A 23,388-nucleotide genomic window follows, 5' to 3' on the forward strand; every position below is an offset into this window, starting at 1 on the left:
GAGTACAAGAGTTGGCAGGTCATGTTGCAGTTGTATAGGACTTTGGTTCGGCCACATTTGGAGTACTGTGTACAGTTCTGGTTGCCACATTACCAAAAGGATGTGGATGCTTTGGAGAGGGTGCAGAGGAGGTTCACCAGGATGTTGCCTGGTATGGAGAGTGCTCGCTATGAAGAGAGGTTGAGTAGATTAGGATTATTTTCATTAGAAAGACGGAGATTGAGAGGGGACCTGATTGAGGTCTACAAAATCATGAGGGGTATAGACAGGGTGGATAGCAAAAAGCTTTTTCCCCCTGAGTGGGGGCTCAATTACTAGAGGCCATGATTTCAAGGAGAGAGGAGAACATTTTAAGGGGGATATGCGTGGAAAATTCTTTACGCAGAGGGTGGTGGGTGCCTGGAACGCGTTGCCAGTGGAGGTGGTAGAGGTGGGCACAATAGCATCATTTGCAATGTATCTCGACAGATACATGAATGGGCAGGGAGCAGAGGGATACAGATCCTTGGAAAATAGGTGACAGGTTTAGACAGAGGATCTGGATCGGCGCAGGCTTGGAGGGCTGAAGGGTCTATTCCTGTGCTGTAATTTTCTTTGTTCTTGGGACTCGGGTTCAATTCTATCCTCGGGAGGCCGTCTGTGTGGAGTTTGCACATTCTCCCGTGCTTAGATGGGTTTTCTATGGGTGCTCTAGATCCCTCACACAGTCCAAAGATGTGCAGACTAGGTGGACTGGCCATGCTACGTCGCCCATAGTGTTTAGGGATGTGCCGATTAGGTGAGCTATGGGGGATGGGTCTGGGTGAGATGCTTTGAGGGTCCATGTGGACTTATTGGGCCGAAGGGCCTGTTTCCACACTGTAGGGATTCTGTGATATCTATGAACAAGGAGGCATTACTTAAAAGTGCAAGTCAGGTTGTTTATGATTGAAGCCAGAAAAAGCATTTCTTCATACATTTCTCCTCAAAATACAGTCTCGTTAAGGGAGCTGGCATTTGATAATTCAATCTGGGAGCAGCATGACAGTTTTTGATTTTTGTAGTAATTCGCAAAGTTTATAGTGGATTGAGGCAACAATCAGCCACAATCTGACCGAAAGGTAGTATGCGAGGGGCTGAATGGCCTCCTCCTGTTCTTGGACACAACTACGTAGCAACATCAAACACTACAGCGCAATACAGGCCCTTCAGCCCTCAATGTTGCGCCGACCTGTGAAACCAAACTGAATCCCATCTAACCTACACTATTCCATTATTATCCATGTGTTTATCCAATGACCATTTAAATGCCCTTAAACTTGGCAGGTCTACTACTGTTGCACGCAGGGCATTCCACACCCTTACTACTCTCTCAGTAAAGGACTCACCTGTGGAGGCTGTCCTATATTTATCACCCCTCAATTTAAAGCTACGTCCCCTCATGATAGCGATCTCCATCTGAGGAAAAAGGCTCTCACTGTCCACTCTATCTAATCCTCTGATCATCTTGTATGTCTCTATTAAGTCACCTCTCAACCTTCTTCTCTCTAATGAAAACAGCCTCAAGTCCCTCAGTCTTTCCTCGTAAGACCTTCCCTCCATACCAGGCAACATCCTAGTAAATCTCCTCTGCAACCTTTCCAAAGCTTCCACATCCTTCTTATAATGTGGTGACCAGAACTGTACACAATACTCCAAGTGCGGCCGCACCAGAGTTTTGTACAGCTGCAAAATGACCTCATGGCTCCGAAACTCAATCCCTCTACCAACAAAACCTAACACACCGTACGCCTTCTTAACAACCCGATCAACCTGGGTGGCAACTTTCAGGGATCTGGGCACATGGACACCGAGGTCGCTCTGCTCACATTAAAGACGTTGGGTAAATCTGAGTTATTGTTGTCATTGTTGTACTTGCCTTTCTTTATCCTCTTCACTTCCACTTTCATACTCCGATTCTTCCTCACTTGAAACATCCATCTCTTCTTCGGGCAGTGGTGGCTCCTCTGGGGGCAGTGGGGGCATTGGTGGGGGGGCAGGAACGTACTCCTCGTACTAACAGAAATAGGAAAACAAATTCCCCAATTACCCAGGGAACAACAATGATAACCTTGTGACTTGAATACAGCTCCAAATGCTTGCAGAAATTGGTGATCATTGAGCCCATCTAGCCTGCCCACTATTCAATGAGATGATCCCAACTGCATTCACTCAGCATAGTTCTTTCAATTACAAAATCCACCCCTTCAGATTGACAATGATTATCTGAGATGGTAACTACTACTTCTTGTGGGAGCGCTTCAGGCCTCATGAGGCGAGAAATACTACATTTCTCTTGCACCTATCTCACAGGAACACACAAAACACGTTAAAGTCAAGGCAAGGTGTGCTTACTGTTGTAATATACAATGCAGCAACCAATTTACACACAGCAAGCTCTCACTAAGAGACAAAGGCCAGATAATATGGCTCAGCGATGTCGAGTGAAGGACAGACACTGGCCAGGTCACTGGAGTTAAGCACCCTGCCGCATTCATTAAATTAATACTACAGGAGCTCTACCTTCTATCTCAGTGGGAAATGAGTCCACGGTTCAATATCTCAATGGAATCCTGAATCATATATGGGGGAGGGCCCTTATAGTACTGAACCGTCGACAGCGCCTGTTCCTTCGTCACTGACCCAATGATCGTGTGGCACTCCACTGGTAATTCGATGCATGCATCAGTCCGAAATTTGGCTGAAGTTTCTAGAGTGGGATTGACACTGTGCACTTTCTGATTCACATACACAGGAGGTTACCGCAAGCCATGTCTGAACAGTCTTTGAAAGAGGAATCCTGGCAAGGTAAAGGGTGAATCATTTTTCTGGCCCCAGAGAAGCTATAGTGACTCACTGATTTTACTGCAGTCACACTGGCACAAGGCTGGGATTGGAATCTAGTGACTACACAAGTAATGCACCAACCACTGACTGGGCTCTTGAAGTAAAAAGTAAAACCTAACTATTATTTCACATCTTCTTGGTCTCTTCCAGTAAGAAGTTTGTCCCCTTACTCCCAGCAAATGACACAACCCCATCGCAGTTATATACTCCGTAATGTCTCTAGCTTTTCATGGACGAGTGATCTAGCTGGAAGATTAGAGATAACACAGTGTGAAGCTGGAAGAACACAGCAGGCCAAGCAGCATCAGAGGAGCAGGAAAGCTTGACGTTTTGGGTCAGGATTTTTCTCCAGAGAAGCTGGAAGATTAACCTGGTCTCTGTCCTGTAGGCTTCCCTTCCTGCTGAATGCTGCCCATCCTTTCAATATTTCCAGCACTTTGTTTTTATGTCCAGAAAACAGAAATTACTCTCACTCTAAAAATGGTACTGAACTCCATCAGGCTTCAGTCATTTTACTGTAAGCAGCATAGTAGGACTTCAGCTAAATGAGCATCTGCTGACTCCTTGAAAGTTCTAATCCATTAGCCCTACTCACTGAATCTTTCCCTGAAGTCTTATAATTTTTCTGAGTATTTACTCTAAACCCTGTTGAGGTACACTGTTAAATACGCCCCATCAGACAGCACACAGATCCCAACAACTCACTATGTAAAACAACTGCCCTCACCTCCCCATCTAAGGCTTCGCCTGATTCCCTTCAATTTGTTTCCCTCTGGTCACTGACCCTCCAGCCTCTAGAAATACTTTCTCCTGATTTCTCGATCGAACTCTCTCCATGATTTTGAGCATCTCAATTAAACCCCCTGAACGTTCTCTCTTTTGAAAACAATTCCAGCCTCTCCAGTCTGTCCACATTCATGAAGTCCCTCATCCCTGGTCCATATGAATAAGGAGCAGCAATAGGACCACCCTTGCCCTTGAGCCTGCTCTGTGATTTAATAAGATCATGGATGATACAAATCACACAAGAATCGTGCAATCCCTACAGAATGGAGACAGGCCATTTGGCCCAACAAGTCCACACCACCCCCCCAAAAGCATCCCATCCAGACCCAGTCCCCAACCCCTGCATTTCCCATGTCTAACCTAAACATCCCTGGTCACTACGGGCAATTTAGCATGGTCAATCTACCTAGCCTGCACATCTTTTAACTGTGGGAGGAAACCCACGTGAACATCCTGTCCACATCTACCCTATCAAGACCCCTCTAGATTTTATGTTTCAATCAAGCCACCTCTTATGCTTCTAAATTCCAGTGGACACGAGCCCTGTGTATCCAACCTTTCCTCATAAGATGACCCAGCCGTTCCAGATATTAGCCTGAGACACCTTTTCTGATCTGCTTCCAATACAGTTATAACTTTCTTTAAATAAAATGACCAATACTGTACACAGTTTTCCAGATATGGTCTCATCAATTCTCTGTATAACTGAAGCATAATCTCCAGTCTTTTGAACTCAACTCTACTTGAAATAACAGTAACATTTGCTTAGCTTTCCTGAATGATTGCTGTACCTGCTGTACCAATCTTCTTTGGTTCATGCACTAGGACACCCAGATCCCTCTGCATGTCAGGGTTCTGCCATTTCTCACCAGTTAAATAATATACTTGCTTTTTATCCTTCCAGCCAAAAGGACAATATCACGTGTTCTAACACTGTACTCTATTTGTCACATTTTTGCCCACTCACTTAGCCTATCTATATCCTTCCATATCTTATATCCTTATATCTTATTTCCCAACCTATCCTTGTCCCACACTTACACCCTTTCCAAGGCCTTGGCATTTCACTGCAAAATTTCTGCTATTGGCTAACTGTGGATACTCGATGCATTACTGTTACAGATTTTCTCTCACACATTACCATTGGAGGGCGGGTTGTGATGGGTCCGAAGGGAGCAGGCAGATTCATCTTGTTCATCAGGTGTAGAACCTGCAAGCAAGGAATTCAGCATCAGCAAGATATTCAAAAACTGTGTGAACAAAAGGCACTGACACTACGCAACAAATTTGCAGTTCTTCATCTCAGTCATCCCGAAGTGGTTAAACTTAATGAAGTTCTCCAGAAACGCAGTAACCGTTGTAAGGTAGGATATGGTGCATTTCACTATGGACAGTAAGTTACCAGAAACAGGAATGTGATCAGGAGTAGTATTATCTGTCCTACTGAACAATTTGTTAGGAGTCATGTTACAATAGTGCAAGACATTGATAAGGCCACATTCAGAGTACTTTGTACAATTCTGGTCATCTTGCTATGGAATACGATGTAAATAAGTGTGAAGTCATACATTTTGGTAGGAGTAATAGTAAAGGGGATTATTACTTGAATGGTAAAAAGTTGCAGCATGCTGCTATGCAGAGGGACCCGAGTGTCCTTGTCCATGAATCACAGAAGGTTGGTCTGCAGGTACAACAAGTAATCAGGAAGCAAATGGAATTTTGTCCTTCATTGCTAAAGGGATTAAGTTTAAAGGCAGAGAGGTTATGTTGTAGCTGTACAAGGTGCTGGTGAGGCCACACCTGGAGTACTGTGTGCAGTTTTGGCCTCCTTACTTGAGGAAGGATGTACTGGCATTGGAGGGATTGCAGAGGAAATTCACTAGGTTGATTCAGAGTGGACGTGATTGGCTTATGAGGAGAGACTGAGTAGATTGGGATTATATTCATTGGGATTCAGAAGATTGAGGGGGGATCTTCTAGCAACATATAGAATCATGAAGGAAATAGATAAAAGTACAGAAGATGTTCCCACTGGGAGATGAAGCTAGGACAAGAGGGCATAGCCTCAAGATTAGAGGGAGCAGATTTAGGACTAAATTGAGAAGGAACCTCTTCACCCAGGGGGTTGTTAATCTAAGGAATTTCTTTCCCAGTGAAGTAGTTGACACTACTTCAGTAAACACTTTTAATGCTAAGGTAGATTTTTTTTGAACAATAAAGGAATTAAGGGATACAGCGAGAGCCTAGGCAAATGGATCGAAGTCCACGAAAAGATTAGCTATGATCTTATTGAATGGCGGAGCAGGCTCGAAGGGCCAAACGGCCGACTCCTGCTCCTAGTTCTTATGTTCTAAAGGAAGGATGTTATTAAAAATGCAAAGGGTACAAAAAATTCATAACCATAGAACTCAAACTGTCTAGTCTCAGTAATAAGGAGGCGCTGGATAAGCTGGGACCTTATTCCCTGGACCATAGGAGACTGAGGGGTGATCTTATGGAGATTTATAACATCAGGAAGGTCATAGAAAAAAAAGTGAATAGCCAAGGTCTTTTCAACAGGGTAGGGAGTCCAAAAACAGAGGCTATAGGTTTAAAGTATGAGGGGCAAGATTTGAAAGGAGCCTGAGGGGCAACTTATTCCATATACAGGTTGTATGTATGAAATGAGCTGCCACAGGAAAGATAGAGGCGGGTACAATTACAGCATTTAAAATGCATCTGGGCAGGTACATAGATAGGAAACATTTAGAGGGATATTGGTCAAACACAGGCATATGAGACTAGTTCAGTTCAGGAAACCTGGCCAGCATAAACTAGTTAGGCCGAAGGGTATGGTTCTGTGCTGCGTGGCTCTAACTTATATTTATACAGAACCGTTAACAAAATGCAGTGCCCCAAGGCACTTTACACATGTGTTGTAAAACACACAGTTTGACACTGAATCAGAAATGACAAAAGAATAGAAGATGTACATCAGAACACAAAATAAAGAAATAGGTGTCGGCCATTTGGGCCCCTCAGTATGTCCCATCTTTCATTCAATAAGATCATGGTTGATCTGCATCAGGCCTAACTCCTACTTCATGGCAGATCAGCACAGCTGTCAATTCTCCAATATTTCAAAAAGTCTGTCTATCTCCTCTTTAAATCATATTAGTGATCTAGCTTCCAAAGCTCTCTAGGATAAAAACATTCATTACCCTTGGGACATGCCAGTGTATCCTATCTTTAATACAAGGACCGAAACTGTGCACAGTACTTCAGGTGCAGCCTCACTAACTCCGTGGACTGTTGTAACAAGACTTCCTTATTCTTAAACTCCAATTCCTTTGCAATACAAGCCAAAATTCCATTTGCCTTCTTAATTACTTGCTGGGCCTACATAGCTTTTTGTGCTTCAAGCAGATTCATCTAGAACATCCAGATTCTTCTGCACTGCACATTTTTGGAGTCCTTCTCCATTCAAATAAAAGTCTGCTTTTTGAGTCTTCCTGCCCAAGCACATAACAGCACAAAATCCTACATTAAATTTCAACTGCCAAGGCTTTGCCCACTCACTCTATCTATATCCCCTTTGTGGCTGTTTATGTCCACATCACAACATGTCCTCCTACAATTTTTTAGAAGCAACAAATTTGGATATATTACATTGTGCACCCCCAACTCAAGTCATTTAACATAAATTGTAAATAACTGAGGCCCTTGTAGCACTCTGCTAGTTATGCCTCTCCAACCTTAAAAAGACCCTGTAATCCTGACTCTGTGTTAACTTCTCCCTTATGTATACCTCAACACCATGAGCTCCTATCTTGTACAGTAACAACTACATGTGTCATCTTACCAAACATTGTCTGAAATCCAAATATGCTACAGGGGCTTTTTCTCAGGGTAGAGAGTCCAAAACTAGAGGGTATAGTTTTAAGGTGAGAGGGAAAAGACTTAAAAGGGATCTGAGGGACAACTTTTTCATGCAGAGGGTTGTGTACGTATGGAACGAGCTGCCAGAGGACGAGGAGGAGGCTGGTACAATTACAACATTTAAAAGGCATCTGGATGGGTTTATGAATAGGAAGGGTTTAGAGGGATGTGGGCCAAATGCTGGCAAACGTGAGCTAAATTAATTTAGGATACCTGATTGGCATGGACGAGTTGGACCGAAGGGTCTGTTCCCATATTCTACAACTCTATGGCCATGTACCGGTTCCTTTCTTTCAAATATGCCTGTTATAGCTTCAAAGAATTCTAACTAATTTATTAAATATGACTTCCCTTCCACACAAATGACATCAACTCCATTCGGTTGCATTAAGCTTTTCTAAATGCCCTTCTATTGAAGAGAATTTTTTCTATTGGCTGGATGACAAATAACATCCTATAAATGCCTCTGTTCTGCAAAATCACCTCTAGAAAAAGGGAAGACGAAGAGATTGAGAGATTGAAATCTTTGAGGTTGTGAAAGGGTTTGACAGGGTGAGCAGAGAGAAAATGTTTGCACTGGTGATCAGAACCTGGGGTGTTGAACACAAGGCAGTCCCTAATAAATCCAATCAGGATTTCAGGAGAAACACCCTCACCCAAAGAGTGGAGAGAATGTGGAACTCTGGAACACTGAGGAATATTAATAATACATTGAAACGGAAGCTGAATAAACATCCCTTGGTTTTTTTTTGCCTCACATATGTTGATGATGCAGATGGAATAAGGGTGGCATGAAGTTGAATAAACATTGCCATTAGCTGGCTGAGCCCAGCGGTATGCAAATTCTACATAATTCAACTCAAAAGTTCAGTAAAAGCAAAGGCTAAGATTTTCTTGCAGCAAAAAGTTAACAATGTCTCATCAGATTCTTTTACCTGCACATAGAACTTGGGTACACTCGCCATGGCATTTGCAATGTTGGCCAGAATGACACTGGTTGGTGGTGGATACAGATACTTCAGGCATGGGTTCATAGGATAGGTCAACCTGCAACACAAAGAGGACAAGGGCCACAGTCTGAGACACAACAAGGGATCTCACAGCCTGGTGATTAGAAACTTGCCAACAATGTTATTCACTCAGCCAGACTGTGCCATCGGTTTTCTCACTACGTCTGCCCGTATTTGTAAGGATTCTCATAAGTGTATTTAACTGATGCAGGTTGAAGCATAAATACTGAGCAGAGGAGGCTCCCAGGTGCTTGGTCTTCTTCAGAATAGTGCCAACGGCATCACTGGCACAGGGCCAGGGCATATTGGGCATACATCTGAGAAAGCACACAGGGCCTTAGTTTAGTGCACCCTTTGAAACTGGACCCTTTGACAGCGTGGCGCGCCCTCAGTTCCTCCCTCCCTAATTGGCTCTGCCCTCATTGGAGGGAGTTTTTACGAATTATATTCTGGGGGTTTGGTACCAGTTGCCTACAGTGGCTCGTGTGGGAATCCTGTTGAGCTGGTTCCAAGTGTCCAAGGTTTAAGGTCATGTTACTAACCCGTGGCTCTTGGCAATCACATCCTCAATAACCGGAACTCTTGGTTTCAGATCCTGCTTCTTATCTTTATCATCTGAAGTTTTTTCTGTACCATCACTAAAAAGCAGAAATAAAGAAGATTAATAATCCACGCATTTGTTAAACCACTATGAGAACTGTTAGCTTTCTACAATAGTAGCATCATGAACTTCCCAAGCAACAGCACAGCATTTTCAAACAAACATCTGATAGTGAAGCAAACAAAAGGGAGGGCATTCTGAAGGGAGAATCCAGGCAGTTGTGAATGAATGGTCAACAATAACGGAAATCAGGATGGATGAGGGGCTCAATTTAAGGAGATCTCCAAAGTTCTAAAGCTGGGAAAGAACACAGACAAAGGGAAGTGTGAGGAAAATTGAGCCAAAGAATGAGAAGTTTAAAACCAAGGCTTTGCCAGACTTGAAGCAAAATAAAGTAGCAAATATGACACCTCCATTCAAGTAAGGAGGGAGGTGGAAACAGGAGAAAAATAAAACAATCAGTTCTGACAAAGGATCGTAAGGCTTGAAATTCTTTCTTTCCCCCCTGACGCTGCCGTGGCCGAGTTTCTCCAGCACTTTGATTCGAAAAACACAGGCCAGTTGGCCTTGCTGTCAGCCAAAGGGAAGCTGTTCAAATCAATCATTTCTCAGACACTTGGGAAACGCAAGGTAATTTGGATGAGTCAGCATAATTTGGTGAAAAGGGAATATGATTAACTAATTGATTGGACTATCTGAATAGGTAACGCGTGCTTTGGACAAAGGGGAACCTATTAATGTGTCGTACTTCAATTTCCAAAATAGATTTGACAAGGCTCCGCATAAAAGGTTATTTCACAAAGCAGGAACTGCATGTGCGTCTGCACGTGAGTTTGGGGGGGGGGGGGGGCGAGGGGAGGAGAGGATTATTAGCATGGATAGAAGATTGGCTGGTTGGCAGGTAGAAAACAGTGTATAAATAAATGCATCAGTTTCCAGACTGGCAGAATATGATGAATGAGGGGACTGTGTTTATAAATTTATACCAATAACTTAGAGAAAGGGATGTAAGGCACGGTAGTTTTATTTAAGAGCATTCTGTGACTCTGGAACTCTCTGCCTCAGAAATTTGGAACAAACAAAGTCATTGAATAATTTAATTTAAAAGTGGAGGTGGATGGATCCTATCAGGCAAGGGAATGAAAGATTATTGAGTACAAATGGGAATGTGCAACTTGGAACTTACTAAGGCCATGGTTAATCTATTTGAGTCACTGAATGAATTACTGAAGCAGCTACATCATGATATCAACAAGTTTCATCCCACAATCAGGCTTACCATGGACAACTCTTTAAAATCAGTCTCATTCTTGGACACACACAACTCCATTAGGGACGAGCACCTCAACACCTCACTCTAAGCCTACAGATAACCTCACAATGCTGTACTTCTCTAGCTTCCACTTAAAAATGGTAAAATGAAAACCATCCCCTACAGACAAGACCTATGCATACACAGAATCTGCTTAGAAGAGGAGAAACACAATGTACTGAAAGATGCCCTCATAAGAACGGGATAGTGACGAAGGATGCTGTAGGTTGCAGACAGACATAGATAAGCTGCAGAGCTGGGCTGAGAGGTGGCAAATGGAGTTTAATGCAGACAAGTGTGAGGTGATGCACTTTGGTAGGAGTAACCGGAAGGCAAAGTACTGGGCTAATGGTAAGATTCTTAGCAGTGTAGATGAGCAGAGAGATCTTGGTGTCCATGTACACAGATCCTTGAAAGTTGCCACCCAGGTTGACAGGGTTGTTAAGAAGGCATACAGTGTTTTAGCTTTTATTAATAGAGGGATTGAGTTCCGGAACCAAGAGGTTATGCTGCAGCTCAAAACTCTGGTGCGGCCGCACTTGGAGTATTGCGTACAGTTCTGGTCACTGCATTATAAGAAGGATGTGGAAGCTTTGGAAAGGGTGCAGAGGAGATTTACTAGGATGTTGCCTGGTATGGAGGGAAGGTCTTATGAGGAAAGGCTGAGGGACTCGAGGCTGTTTTTGTTAGAGAGAAGAAGGTTGAGAGGTGACTTAATTGAAACATATAAAATAATCAGAGGGTTAGATAGGGTGGATAGGGGGAGCCTTTTTCCTAGGATGGTGACGGCCAGCACGAGGGGGTATAGCTTTAAATTGAGGGGTGAAAGATATAGGACAGATGTCAGAGGTGGTTTCTTTACTCAGAGGGTAGTAAGGGAATGGAACGGAACGCTTTGCCTGCAACAGTAGTAGATTCGCCAACTTTAGGTACGTTTAAGTCGTCATTGGACAAGCATATGGATGTACATGGAATAGTGTAGGTTAGATGGGCTTGAGATCGGTATGACAGGTTGGCACAACATAGAGGGCCGAAGGGCCTGTACTGTGCTGTACTGTTCTATGTTCTATACGACGCTCAACTCATCGATCCCCAGTCTCAACATGCCACAGCAAAAAACTGAATTGAACTACTCAGATCACAGACACAGGATACGACCGATAGGGTATCTTTGATCATCCAATGTTTTATCATTCCTGGGAGCAGAGAGACTACGCCTTGTACAAATTATCAATGACGATGAGCACCTTGCCAGGATCTTCACTATTCCTCCACTTCTCACCTTTAAACAACCTCAAAAGTTTAAAAAGACTATCATTCGCAGCAAACTACCCAGCCTTCAGGACAACATCGACCACAACACCATACAACCCTGACATGGCAAACCCTGCAAGACATGCCAGATCATCAACATGGACACTACCGTCACACGTGGGAACACCATCCACCACGTACACGGCAGATACTCATGTGACTTGGCCAATGTTGTCTATCCCATACGCTGCAGGCAGGGATGCCCTGGGACATGGTATATTGGTGAGACCGTGCAGACTCTATGACAAAGGATGTATGGACAATGCGCAACAATCACCAAACGGGGTATTCCCTCCCAGTTGGGGAACACTTCAGTGGGTCAAGGACATTCAGCCTTGGATTTTTGGGGAGACAACAACGCAAAGTCACTGAGCAGAGGCTATTAGCCAGATTCAATACCCATGAGGATGGCCTCAACCAGGATCTTGAGTTCATGTTGTACTACATGTGACCCATGACACTATGCACTCTCACACATGATCACTCTCCACCCCCACCCCATGTGCCTACTCACACACCCACACACACACACACACACTCACTCCAAGTTAAACATGGACTAGATCCGAAAGAAGGGCTTGCACATAAAATACACTGTTTGACCTGAGATGGCACCTCTGGTATACTAATAAAGTCTTTAGTTATCTTGGGGCAGTGACTTGAAAGAAATTCTGGCATTTACACGTTAATCAATCGAAATTTTTTTTTCCTTTATTCATTCACTGGATGAGGGTGTCACAGGCTAAGCAGCATTTAGTGCCCATCCCTAAATGCCCAGAAGGCAGTTGAGTCAACCACTTTGCTGTGGGTCTGGAGTCACATGTAGCCCAGATGGCAGTTTTCTTCCCTAAAAGGATATTAGTGAACCAGATGGATTTTTCTGACAATCGACAATGGATTCATGGTTATCATTAGACTCTTAATTCTAGATTTTTGTTGAATTTAAATACCACCGTCTGCCACGGCAGGATTCCAATCCAGGTCTCCAGGATAATATCTGGATCTCTGGATTAACAACCCTGTGATAATACCAGTAGGCCATCGCCTGTCCGACTTACGCGAAATCTGCCTTTCCTTCTTAACTGATGAAAGATTTAACAAACATTTTAGGTTTGCTCAATACAAATGTATCAGTTCTGTGACCCTTTGATTTTTGACATAAAAAATCTGAGTCTCGTGCCACCTCACTCATTAACAGCTGAAGGAGGAGCAAGATTCCGAAAGCTTGTGATTTCAAATAAATCTATTGGTCTATAACTCAGTGTGGTATGATTTTTGACCTTGTCCACCCCAGCTCAACCCCAGCACCTCCACATCCTGATCTGTCTGTAGGATATTTCAGCTTTGAAAAGCCAGATTGCTTATTTTTGCTCCTATTTTGTATGTAATTCCAAGTAGGTAGCGGGGACGCAGGTGATGGGCGAATGGGACTTGGTTCCATGAAGACCCTGAAAATTATGCATGTCTTCATGGTCAGCATGAAATCCCACAGCAGAGCAGACACAGGAACAGATCACTCAAAGCAAACACGAAGGCAGATCCCACAACAAAGCTCGTCAGAGCAACACAAATCTGAGCATCTGCTGCCGTCTTGTGGATATGAACTGGCTCTGCCACTTTGTTATGAAAACAGGGGATATCCTACTGGAATCAGTTCTATTATGAATGAGTTTGAGGATCCAACACAGGAATGGGTGACTTGACCCAGCCAATCTGCTGCATGCATTTCACTGCTCTCCTGCCTTCAGGAAGCAATACAGAAAATAGATGCAGGTGTGGGTTATTCAGTCTTTTGTGCACGTTCTGCTATTGAACATGATCGCGCCTCACCACCCAATACAGTCCCTTGTTCCCACTTTCTACCCTTACACTTTGATCCCCTTAGCCCCAAGCACTATATCTAACTTCTCCTTGAAAACGACCACTAAAGGGAGAACATAAAGCACCCCTTAAAATGGGTTTCTGGGTTGTTGAAAGAACTAAGGGTGTTCTGCACTGGATTTTAAAATATAAGGTATTTGCAAAAACACAGTCTAGGCACTTTCATAAAGTCAGTCATAAAGCGTAATATCTTGTTGTGCTAGTCTTTCAGCTTTGACCTGTAAAATTGAACTTATTATTTTAAATTTATAGAGACCAGAACATAATTTACTGGAAATGTCAAGCCAGAACTCAATCCTCTACAATCAGACTTGTAGATATGACCTCTGACACAAGCAAAGCAATTGCTACAGAAAGTCCACTGAATTTGTTGTTTTGCATATATGCTCCCTTTATTAGGGGGCAATTTTTAATATTTATTCAGCAGTTTTGTATTAATGTTATTTCAGCATATTAACAGAAATTCATTCATTCATTCTTATGGGAAATAGTCCTTATTTTTTGGTCTTCTCTACTCGTTAGATTTTATGGAACTCAGGTCCTACCCAAAGCCCCCTGTGCAAACTGAAATGTGGGCGTTAGCTGATAAGAGGCTGCCTTGGGCTTAGTTTGGAACGAGATCCTGCCAGTCAGAGATCCAAATCAGCGATAGATTCAAGCCAAGATTTCAGAAGCCCAGGGGCAACCTGATCAGATTTGGCAAAGCCAATGGATGCAACTACAATAAAACGACTGAATGTAAAATACGTACGGTTTGTTTTCAGTAGCTGGCTCCAGTAGCTCAATGTGCTCTTGTTCCTTCGCATATTCCACCACCAAAGTGTGTCCCAGAAATCTTAACTGATGCAGTCTGGTCAGGGCCTGAAAACAGCATACAGCAGGGTAACTCACTATTGACTTCATTAACATGCATCAGACCCCAGTTGCAACGTATAAACATTTTCCCCTTTCTCAATACACCTCAATGGCCTAGAGGACTGCAACTTAACACTGTAACTGCCCATGGTGATCCAAAACAGTAACCAGACAAAATTGGATTCTCAGCCAAGTGAGGAGATATTAGATCTGATGACCAAAAATTCGATTCGAGATAGATTTTAAAGAGCGCTTCAAAAGAAAACGAGGATAGAGACAAAGAGTGAGAGGGCTTTAGGTTAGGCATTCCAGACATCTAGTATTACAGTTGGAATGAGTCAGGGGGTACACAAGATCGAAAATCAATGAACAATGTAGTGATTCATCTACTAAAGGGGAGTTGCCACAATATAAATTCCAAACTTGCATGATGGGGGTAACCTAAATTTTCAATTTAGCAGCTCACCGCCAACTTCTCCAGGACAACAGAGGATGGTCAAATAAATGCTTACGATGCCAGCATCTCAATAACAATGCAGTTGTTTGCTTGCTCACCGAGCTGATTATTCCATGGTGTGCAAAAGTTCCGTTACCATTCTAGGTAACGTCATCAGTGCAATCTCTAATCGTAATGTTGGTGTTCTGCTCTGTTCCAAATTTATATGATCCTCACATGTGTGTTCCAATCTCTGCATCACTGCTTGTACAATGAGAACACGAGATGGGTGACCCAGTCGGCATGCCATTGATCTGTTTGTATATCTGGCCAGTGAACATGAAATGCAGGCTGACCCAGGACTGACGTACGAGGAGAGACTGACTAGGTTGGGATTGTTTTCGCTGGAGCTCAGATGAATGAGGGGATTCTTATAGACACTTACAAAATTCTAACAGGACTGGACAGGGTAGATGCAGGGAGGATGGCCCCAATGGTGGGTGTGTCCAGAACGAGGGGTTAAAGAATGAGGATTTGGGGTAGGCGATTTAGGATGGAGATGAGGAGACATTTCTTCACCCAAAGAGTGGTGAGCCTGTGGCATTCATTCCCACAGGAAGTAGTTGATGCCAAAACACTGAATGTATTCGATAGGCGACTAGATACAGCACTTGGGGCGAATGGGATCAAAGGTTTATGGAGAGAAAGGAGAAATAGGCTGTTGAGTTGGACGATCAGCCATGATCGTGAAGAATGGCAGAGCAGGTATGAAGGGCTGAATGGCCACCTTCTGCTCCGATCTTCTAGGTTTTAATGCTTTGTGAGGCATAAATCTAGTAGTTTCTGTAAGCTGTCCTTGCTGACATTGCTGGTGATCAGGGTCAGTGCTCCCGATCCTTGAGGTTGTTGACTTGCTCCTTTGAAGCAATGTTATTCTACTCCGCTTAAAATTTATACTGCCTGGTCCATTATGGTGAGTAATACAATTTCCGGAAATCAGAGGCTCCACTGACGATGTTACTTAGCACGGTGACGAAAGGTCTGAACGAGAACAAGCCAGCTCAGCGAGCAAGTCAACAATCTCATCCACGGATCTTTGCCAAAACTTTAAGTGGCTAGTGTCTCTCTGACTAACAGTATATCAATGCAAGAAACATTACAACGGACAAACAGGGTCTTAAACAGGGAGGAAACTACGACCAGAATACACCAACATCAGCTGGCAGTAAAAAGACATGACCAATATTTACTTCAGAGATAGTAAGAGCTGCAGATGCTGGAGAATCTGAGATAACAAGGTGTGGAGCTGGATGAACACAGCAGGCCAAGCAGTGTTAGAGGAGCAGGAAAGCTGATGTTTCAGGTCTACACCTTTTCTGAAGAAGGGTCTAGGCCTGAAACGTCAGCTTTCCTGTTCCTTTGATGCTGCTGAGCCTGCTGTGTTCATCCAGCTGTACACCTTGTTATCACCAATATTTACTTGTCTTGATAGACAAGGATGAAGGAAGCCATCAGTTTGACTGGGAAAGCAAACAACTGACATGCGAGGTAATTTCTGGAGGCCTAGTTCTCAACACAGGACTCCATTAACAAAACACACAGACCCCATTTACAGATTGCTGCTAAGAGAACCGTAAGTGACAAGGCCCACCACACAAGAGGATCATATAAATTCAGAACAGAGCAGAACACCGCTTCGAATAGAGGTCGTACTAATGATGCTGCCTAGAATGGTAACAACATGTCTGCACACCATGGAACAACTGGCTCGGCCAGCAAACAAACAACTGCATCCAAGCCCGAGTCTCAAATTTTTCCTAAGACCTTAAAAATCTCAATAATAATGTTTGTAAACTAATAACTGGGGTTTTCAAACAGTTTATTTAGCCTAACAGGTCAGACAACACTGCAATACCTTGAGGGGGTCACTGAATTTAATTAATTTTAATTTTTGACATTTGCATTGAATATCTGTGAAACTCAAATTCCAGATCAGAGGGAGATCACTTTGTTTAATGCACTGTTCTGGCTTCAGAAAACAACTACCCAGTTCGTTCCATAAAAAAAAGGTCCCACAGATGCTGCAGATCTGAGAAAGTGCTGGAGAAGCTCTGAGTCTGGGAGCATCTGTGGAGAGAGAAACAGAGTTAACGTTGAGTCCAAAGAAGAGTCATGTCAGATTTGAAACATTATCGCAGTTTCTCTCCAAAGATGCTGTCAGAGCTGCGGAGTTTCTTCAGCATTTCTGGTTTTAATCTAGTTAGTCCTACTCCCCTGCTGTTTTATTACACCCCTAGAAATGATACCCAAACCCTTTTGAAAGTTATGATTGAACCTGTTTCCACTGCCTTTTCAGGCAGGTGAAAGTGACAGCGACAGCGATGACAATTCACTGTGTTAAAGAACATCCCATCATTTCCCCTTCTGGGTCTTGTACTGATTCCCTTCAATCTGTGTCTATGATTCTGTCACAAGTAAGAGTTCGTCTTGATTTACTGTATCCAATCCTTACATGAGGGTGAGATTAGTCATTAAACGGCTCTCTAAACCGTCTGTCTGTTCTACGGTCAGTAATCACAGCCTTCCTGATCTCTAATCTCATGGAATTGTTTCCTGATCAGGATTAGATTTACAAGTGTTCTGTCCGAAAACAGGAAGGAGGTAACCTCATATGAGGGAAGGTCAAGTGGGTTGGGCCTATACTCAATGATATTTAAAAAGAATGAGGCAACCTATCAAAACATACAAGTTTCTTAGCACACTTGACAAGGAAGATGCAGAAAAATGCTTCCCCTTGTCAGAGAGTTTAGAACTCAAGGGCACAATATCAAAATAATCACCATTTAACACAAAGGTGAGGAGGAATTTCTTTTTTCAGACAGTAGTGAATCTATATAATTCTGTAACATAGGGGGCTGTTGACATTGGATTACTAAGTATATTGAAGACAGAGAGAGATTGAATCAGTAAGGGAATCAGGGTTATAAGGAAATGGATTTTCAGATCAACCATGATCTTGTTGAATTTTGGAACAGGGTCAATGGGCTGAATTGCCTACTTCAGCTCCTACACCTTACGGTATCCAGGGTCCACTCAGTGCCCACATCTGCAATGTTACTTTTTGGTATTCTTCCAAGGGATGTGTACTTCACTAGCAAGACCAATATATGTTGCACAGCCCTAATGGTCCTTGAAAAGATAGAAGTGAACTGATGCCTTTTGCATTCACTGCAAGACGGGACAGGACCACAGATGAGCGTCTCATCCAAAGGACAGCACCCCTTGACAGCGCAGTGCCTGCTCGAGGCTGGAGGTGGGAATGAGAGGAAGGGTTGGACATGGGATGAGGCTGGGGGTGGGGAGATTTTAAAACTGGTGAATTCTATGTTTAGGGCATCGGGCTGTAGGCTCCTGAGGAGGGATATGAGGTGTTGCTCCTCCAGTTTGCAGGTGGAGTCATTGTGACACTGGAGGCAGCCAGGAGGGACATGTCACTGAGGGAATTGGGGAGGAGGGGGGGAAAGAGTTAAAATGGTTGGTGACTGGAAGGTGTTGTTGTTTGCTATGTACAGAACACAGATGCTCTACAAGATGGTCTCCAAGTCTCCACTTGGTTTCACCGACGTAGAGGAGGCCACATCGAGAGCAGCCGATACAGTAGACCAAGTTGACGGATGTGCAGGTGAATCATTGTCAGATATGAAAGGTTTGTTTTGGGCCTTGACTGGGCGTGATGGGGGAGGTGTAGCACTTCGTACGGTTGCAGGGAAAGGTGCCGGGTGTAGTGGGGTTACAGGGATGTGACTAGTAAGGTTGATGAGGGTCAAGCTGTGGATGTGGTGTATATGGACTTCAGTAAGGCATTTGATAAGGTTCCCCATGGAAGGCTCATTCAGAAGGTCAGGAGGAATGGGATACAGGGGAACTTAGCTGCTTGGATACAGAATTGGCTGGCCAACAGAAGACAGCGAGTGGTAGTAGAAGGAAAATATTCTGCCTGGAAGTCAGTGGTGAGTGGGGTTCCACAGGGCTCTGTCCTTGGGCCTCTACTGTTTGTAATTTTTATTAATGACTTGGACGAGGGAATTGAAGGATGGGTCAGCAAGTTTGCAGACGACACAAAGGTCGGAGGTGTCGTTGACAGTGTAGAGGGCTGTTGTAGGCTGCAGCGGGACATTGACAGGATGCAGAGATGGGCTGAGAGGTGGCAGATGGAGTTCAACCTGGATAAATGCGAGGTGATGCATTTTGGAAGGTCGAATTTGAAAGCTGAGTACAGGATTAAGGATAGGATTCTTGGCAGCGTGGAGGAACAGAGGGATCTTGGTGTGCAGATACATAGATCCCTTAAAATGGCCACCCAAGTGGACAGGGTTGTTAAGAAAGCATATGGTGTTTTGGCTTTCATTAACAGGGGGATTGAGTTTAAGAATCGTGAGATCTTGTTGCAGCTCTATAAAACTTTGGTTAGACCGCACTTGGAATACTGCGTCCAGTTCTGGGCGCCCTATTATAGGAAAGATGTGGATGCTTTGGAGAGGGTTCAGAGGAGGTTTACCAGGATGCTGCCTGGACTGGAGGGCTTATCTTATGAAGAGAGGTTGACTGAGCTCGGTCTCTTTTCATTGGAGAAAAGGAGGAGGAGAGGGGACCTAATTGAGGTATACAAGATAATGAGAGGCATAGATAGAGTCGATAGCCAGAGACTATTTCCCAGGGCAGAAATGGCTAGCACGAGGGGTCATAGTTTTAAGCTGGTTGGTGGAAAGTATAGAGGGGATGTCAGAGGCAGGTTCTTTACGCAGAGAGTTGTGAGAGCATGGAATGCGTTGCCAGCAGCAGTTGTGGAAGCAAGGTCATTGGGGTCATTTAAGAGACTGCTGGACATGCATATGGTCACAGAAATTTGAGGGTGCATCCATGAGGATCAATGGTCGGCACAACATTGTGGGCTGAAGGGCCTGTTCTGTGCTGTACTGTTCTATGTTCTATGTTCTATGTTCTATGTTCTAACATATAACCTACCTTTGCTGCTGCATGAATTGACGGGAAAGTAGCAAAAGCTGTATGTTTCTGCAAAAAAACAAAGTAAATTAAGTGAATGAGAATTCAATGTCTTATCACAGACAGGAAACACAAAATTCAACAACTCATCCCCACGATTTGCTTCAACAATGTCCTACAGCATGTAGGGAACATCACTCCTACATTTATCACTGCCAGTACTTCAGCTCATTCATAGCCCATCTCATTACACATGACTGGGGTAAAGTGGATGCAGCCATATTCTCCTATCACTGGATACAGAGAAAGAGGTAAACGAGAGTGTCATTGACAAGCTTTGGTGTGGCATAACGCAACAAATGAAATAACTTCAACAGTGTAGTCACTGCCTACTTTTAGAAATACCGCAGCTAATTTTCATGCAGCAAGCTCTCACAAGAAAGAAGGAGCAACGAAGCTATTTCAGTGAAACTGACTGAGGGGTTAAGATCAAAAATAGGTTTGAGGATTCCCTGAACCTTGAGAATAATTCCATAAGTTTGTGTGTGTCTATATGGGGTGTCAAAACGTATCATATTGACCTGCCGACAGCACTCCCTCAGCACTGACCCTCCAACAATGCTGCACTTCCTCAGTACTAAATTTATACTAGGACTGATTGAAGGTTGAATAATTGGAGGAGGGGAACGCGATGACCATTATAGAAGTATGGCTAATATCACTGTGGTCATACCAGTCTTCCTTTGTCGGATAAAACTCGCACAGACACTGCTCCAAAATACTTCAGCAAATCCACCTTCTCATTTCGTGTTAAATCAGCTGGAAGATGGCGCACCAGAATTGTCTTGCTGCTATTGTTTGGAAGTGTGACACCCTCTGTGGGGACTGGGGCAGTCATGACTCTGGAAAGGCAAAGAAACACAGGACATTAGTCAACAGGCCATTGTAACTGGAGGGCTCCACAACCCAGGGTTTAACTGGGCCACTAGGGTTAAACCAGGACTGGGTGCAGGGGAGGCGATGTGTGTGGGGACATGAGGATGATAGGTAGTGACAGTGTGGGTTGTGTGTGAAAGGTATTGTTACAGGCTATGTGAGTGGGTCACTGATTGGTGGGTGTGTGGAATGCACTGCCAGCAGTGCCAGTCGAGTCAGATACATTGGGGACATTCAAGTGACTCTTGGATAGGCACATGGATGATAGTAAAATGTAGGGTATACTGGGTAGTTTGAACTTAGAGTAGGGTAATAATTCAGCACAACATTGTGGGCCGAAGGAACCGTACTGTTCTATGTTCTAAAAAGGCCCTTTGGCTCATTATGTCTGTACTGGTCAAAAATAACCATCCAACTACTCTAATTCTGTACATCTGCCTTGGCAGTTACAAATACACATTTAAATACTATGTAAATGTTGCGGATTTCTGCTTCTAGCACCCTGACAGGCAGACCCTGAGTTCCAGATTTCCACAAGCTCGGTCTGAAAATGTTTTTTTCTCCTTCACATCCTCTTTAAACCTTCAGCCCCTTACCCTAAGTCGATGCCCCTGGTCACTGATCCTCCATCAAGTGAAAATGATCAATATACATCTCAATCATGTACTATTCAAACCTCCTCTACTCGAAGGAAACATCCACAGTCTATCCAGTCTCTCTTCGTAACTAAATTTTCCAGCCCTGGTGTGGAGCCGGATGAACACAGCAAGGCAAGCAGCATCTTAGGAGCAGGAAGGCTGACATTTCGGGCCTAGACCCTTCATCCCTTCTTGCTCCTGAGATGCTGCTTGGCCTACTGTGTTCATCCAGCTCTGCGCCTTGTTATCTCGGATTCTCCAGCATCTGCAGTTCCTAATATAGAACATAGAAAAGTACAGCACAGCACAGGCCAGGCCCTTCGGCCCACGATGTTGTGCCGTGGAATATTCCTAATCCAAAAATAAAATAACCTAACCTACATTCCCCTCAATTCACTGCTGTCCATGTGCATGTCCAGCAGTCACTTAAATGTCACTAATGACTCCGCTTCCACGACTACCACTGGTAAACTATTCCATGTGCTCACAACTCTCTGGGTGAAGAATCTCCCTCTGACATCTCCTCTATACCGTCCTCCTAACACCTTAAAACTATGACCCCTCATGGCAGTCAATCCTGCCCAGGGGAAACGTCTCTGGCTATCGACTCTATCCATGCCTCTCATTACCTTGTACACCTCGATCAGGTCACCTCTCTTCCTCCTTTTCTCCAGAGAGAAAAGTCCGAGCTCAGTCAACCTCTCCTCATAAGACAAGCCCTCCAGTCCAGGCAGCATCCTGGTAAACCTCCTTTGCACCCTCTCCAAAGCCTCCACATCTTTCCTATAATAGGGCAACCAGAACTGGACACAATATTCCAAGTGTGGTCTCAGCAGGGTTTTGTAGAGCTGCAGCATAACCTCACGGCTCTTAAACTTGATCCCCCTGTTAATGAAAGCCAAAACACCATATGCTTTCTTAACAACCCTATCCACCTGGGTGGCAACTTTGAGGGAGCTATGCACTTGAACACCAAGATCCCGCTGTTCCTCCACACTGCCGAGAATCCTGCCTTTAATCCTATATTCAGCATTTAAGTTCGACCTTCCAAAATGCATCATTTCACATTTATCCAGGTTGAACTCCATCTGCCATTTCTCAGTCCAGCTCTGCATACTGTCAATGCCTCGCTGAAGCCTGCAATAGCCCTCCATACTATCAATGGCACCTCCAATCTTTGTGTCATCAGCAAACATGTTAACGCACCTACCAACCTCCTCATCCAAGTCATTTATAAAAACTACAAAGGGCAGTGGCCCAAGAACAGAGCCCTGCGGGACACCACTCAGCACTGACCTCCAGGCAGAATACTTACCATCTACAACCACTCTCTGCCTCCTGCCAGCCAACCAATTCTGAATCCAGACAGCCAAATCACCCTGTATCCCATACCTCCTGACTTTATGAATGAGCCTGTCGTGGGGAACCTGATCAAATGCCTTGCTGAAGTCTATGTACACCACATCCACTGCTCGACCCTCGTCAACCTGTCTCATGGCCTCCTCAAAAGAACTCAACAAGATTTGTGAGGCATGACCAGCCCCTCACAAAGCCATGCTGACTCCCTTTAGTCACGCTGTGCTTTTCCAAATAGTCATAAATCCTATCCCTCAGAATTCCTTCCAAAACCTTGCTGACCACAGATGTAAGACTGACTGGTCTGTGATTTCCAGGGATTTCCCTATTCCCTTTCTTGAAAACAGGAACAACATTTGCCTCCCTCCAATCTTCTGGTATGACTCTTGTGGAGAATGAGGAAGCAAAGGTCATCGCCAGCAGCTTAGCAACCTCCTTTCTCGCTTCCCAGAGCAACCTAGGATAAATCTGGACTG

General features: G+C 44.0%; 1 protein-coding gene across 2 annotated transcripts in view; it reads right to left on the minus strand.

Moving 5' to 3' along the window:
- rnpc3 (RNA-binding region (RNP1, RRM) containing 3) overlaps positions 1-23,388 on the minus strand; it is a 51,761-nt gene that overhangs the window by 25,612 nt on the left and 2,761 nt on the right. For both annotated transcript variants that reach the window (XM_048539791.2, XM_048539790.2), the window contains exons 2-8: positions 20,716-20,884; positions 20,004-20,051; positions 14,439-14,548; positions 9,122-9,217; positions 8,505-8,616; positions 4,793-4,861; positions 1,898-2,034 (exon numbers count right to left, since the gene is read on the minus strand). In XM_048539791.2, the coding sequence (XP_048395748.1) occupies positions 1,898-2,034; positions 4,793-4,861; positions 8,505-8,616; positions 9,122-9,217; positions 14,439-14,548; positions 20,004-20,051; positions 20,716-20,880 (737 nt within the window). In that variant the 5' untranslated portion in view covers positions 20,881-20,884. The remainder of the gene's footprint in view (positions 1-1,897; positions 2,035-4,792; positions 4,862-8,504; positions 8,617-9,121; positions 9,218-14,438; positions 14,549-20,003; positions 20,052-20,715; positions 20,885-23,388) is intronic.

Source organism: Stegostoma tigrinum, chromosome 8 (genome assembly GCF_030684315.1).
Source record: "Stegostoma tigrinum isolate sSteTig4 chromosome 8, sSteTig4.hap1, whole genome shotgun sequence".
In the NCBI taxonomy this organism is placed as follows: domain Eukaryota; kingdom Metazoa; phylum Chordata; class Chondrichthyes; order Orectolobiformes; family Stegostomatidae; genus Stegostoma; species Stegostoma tigrinum.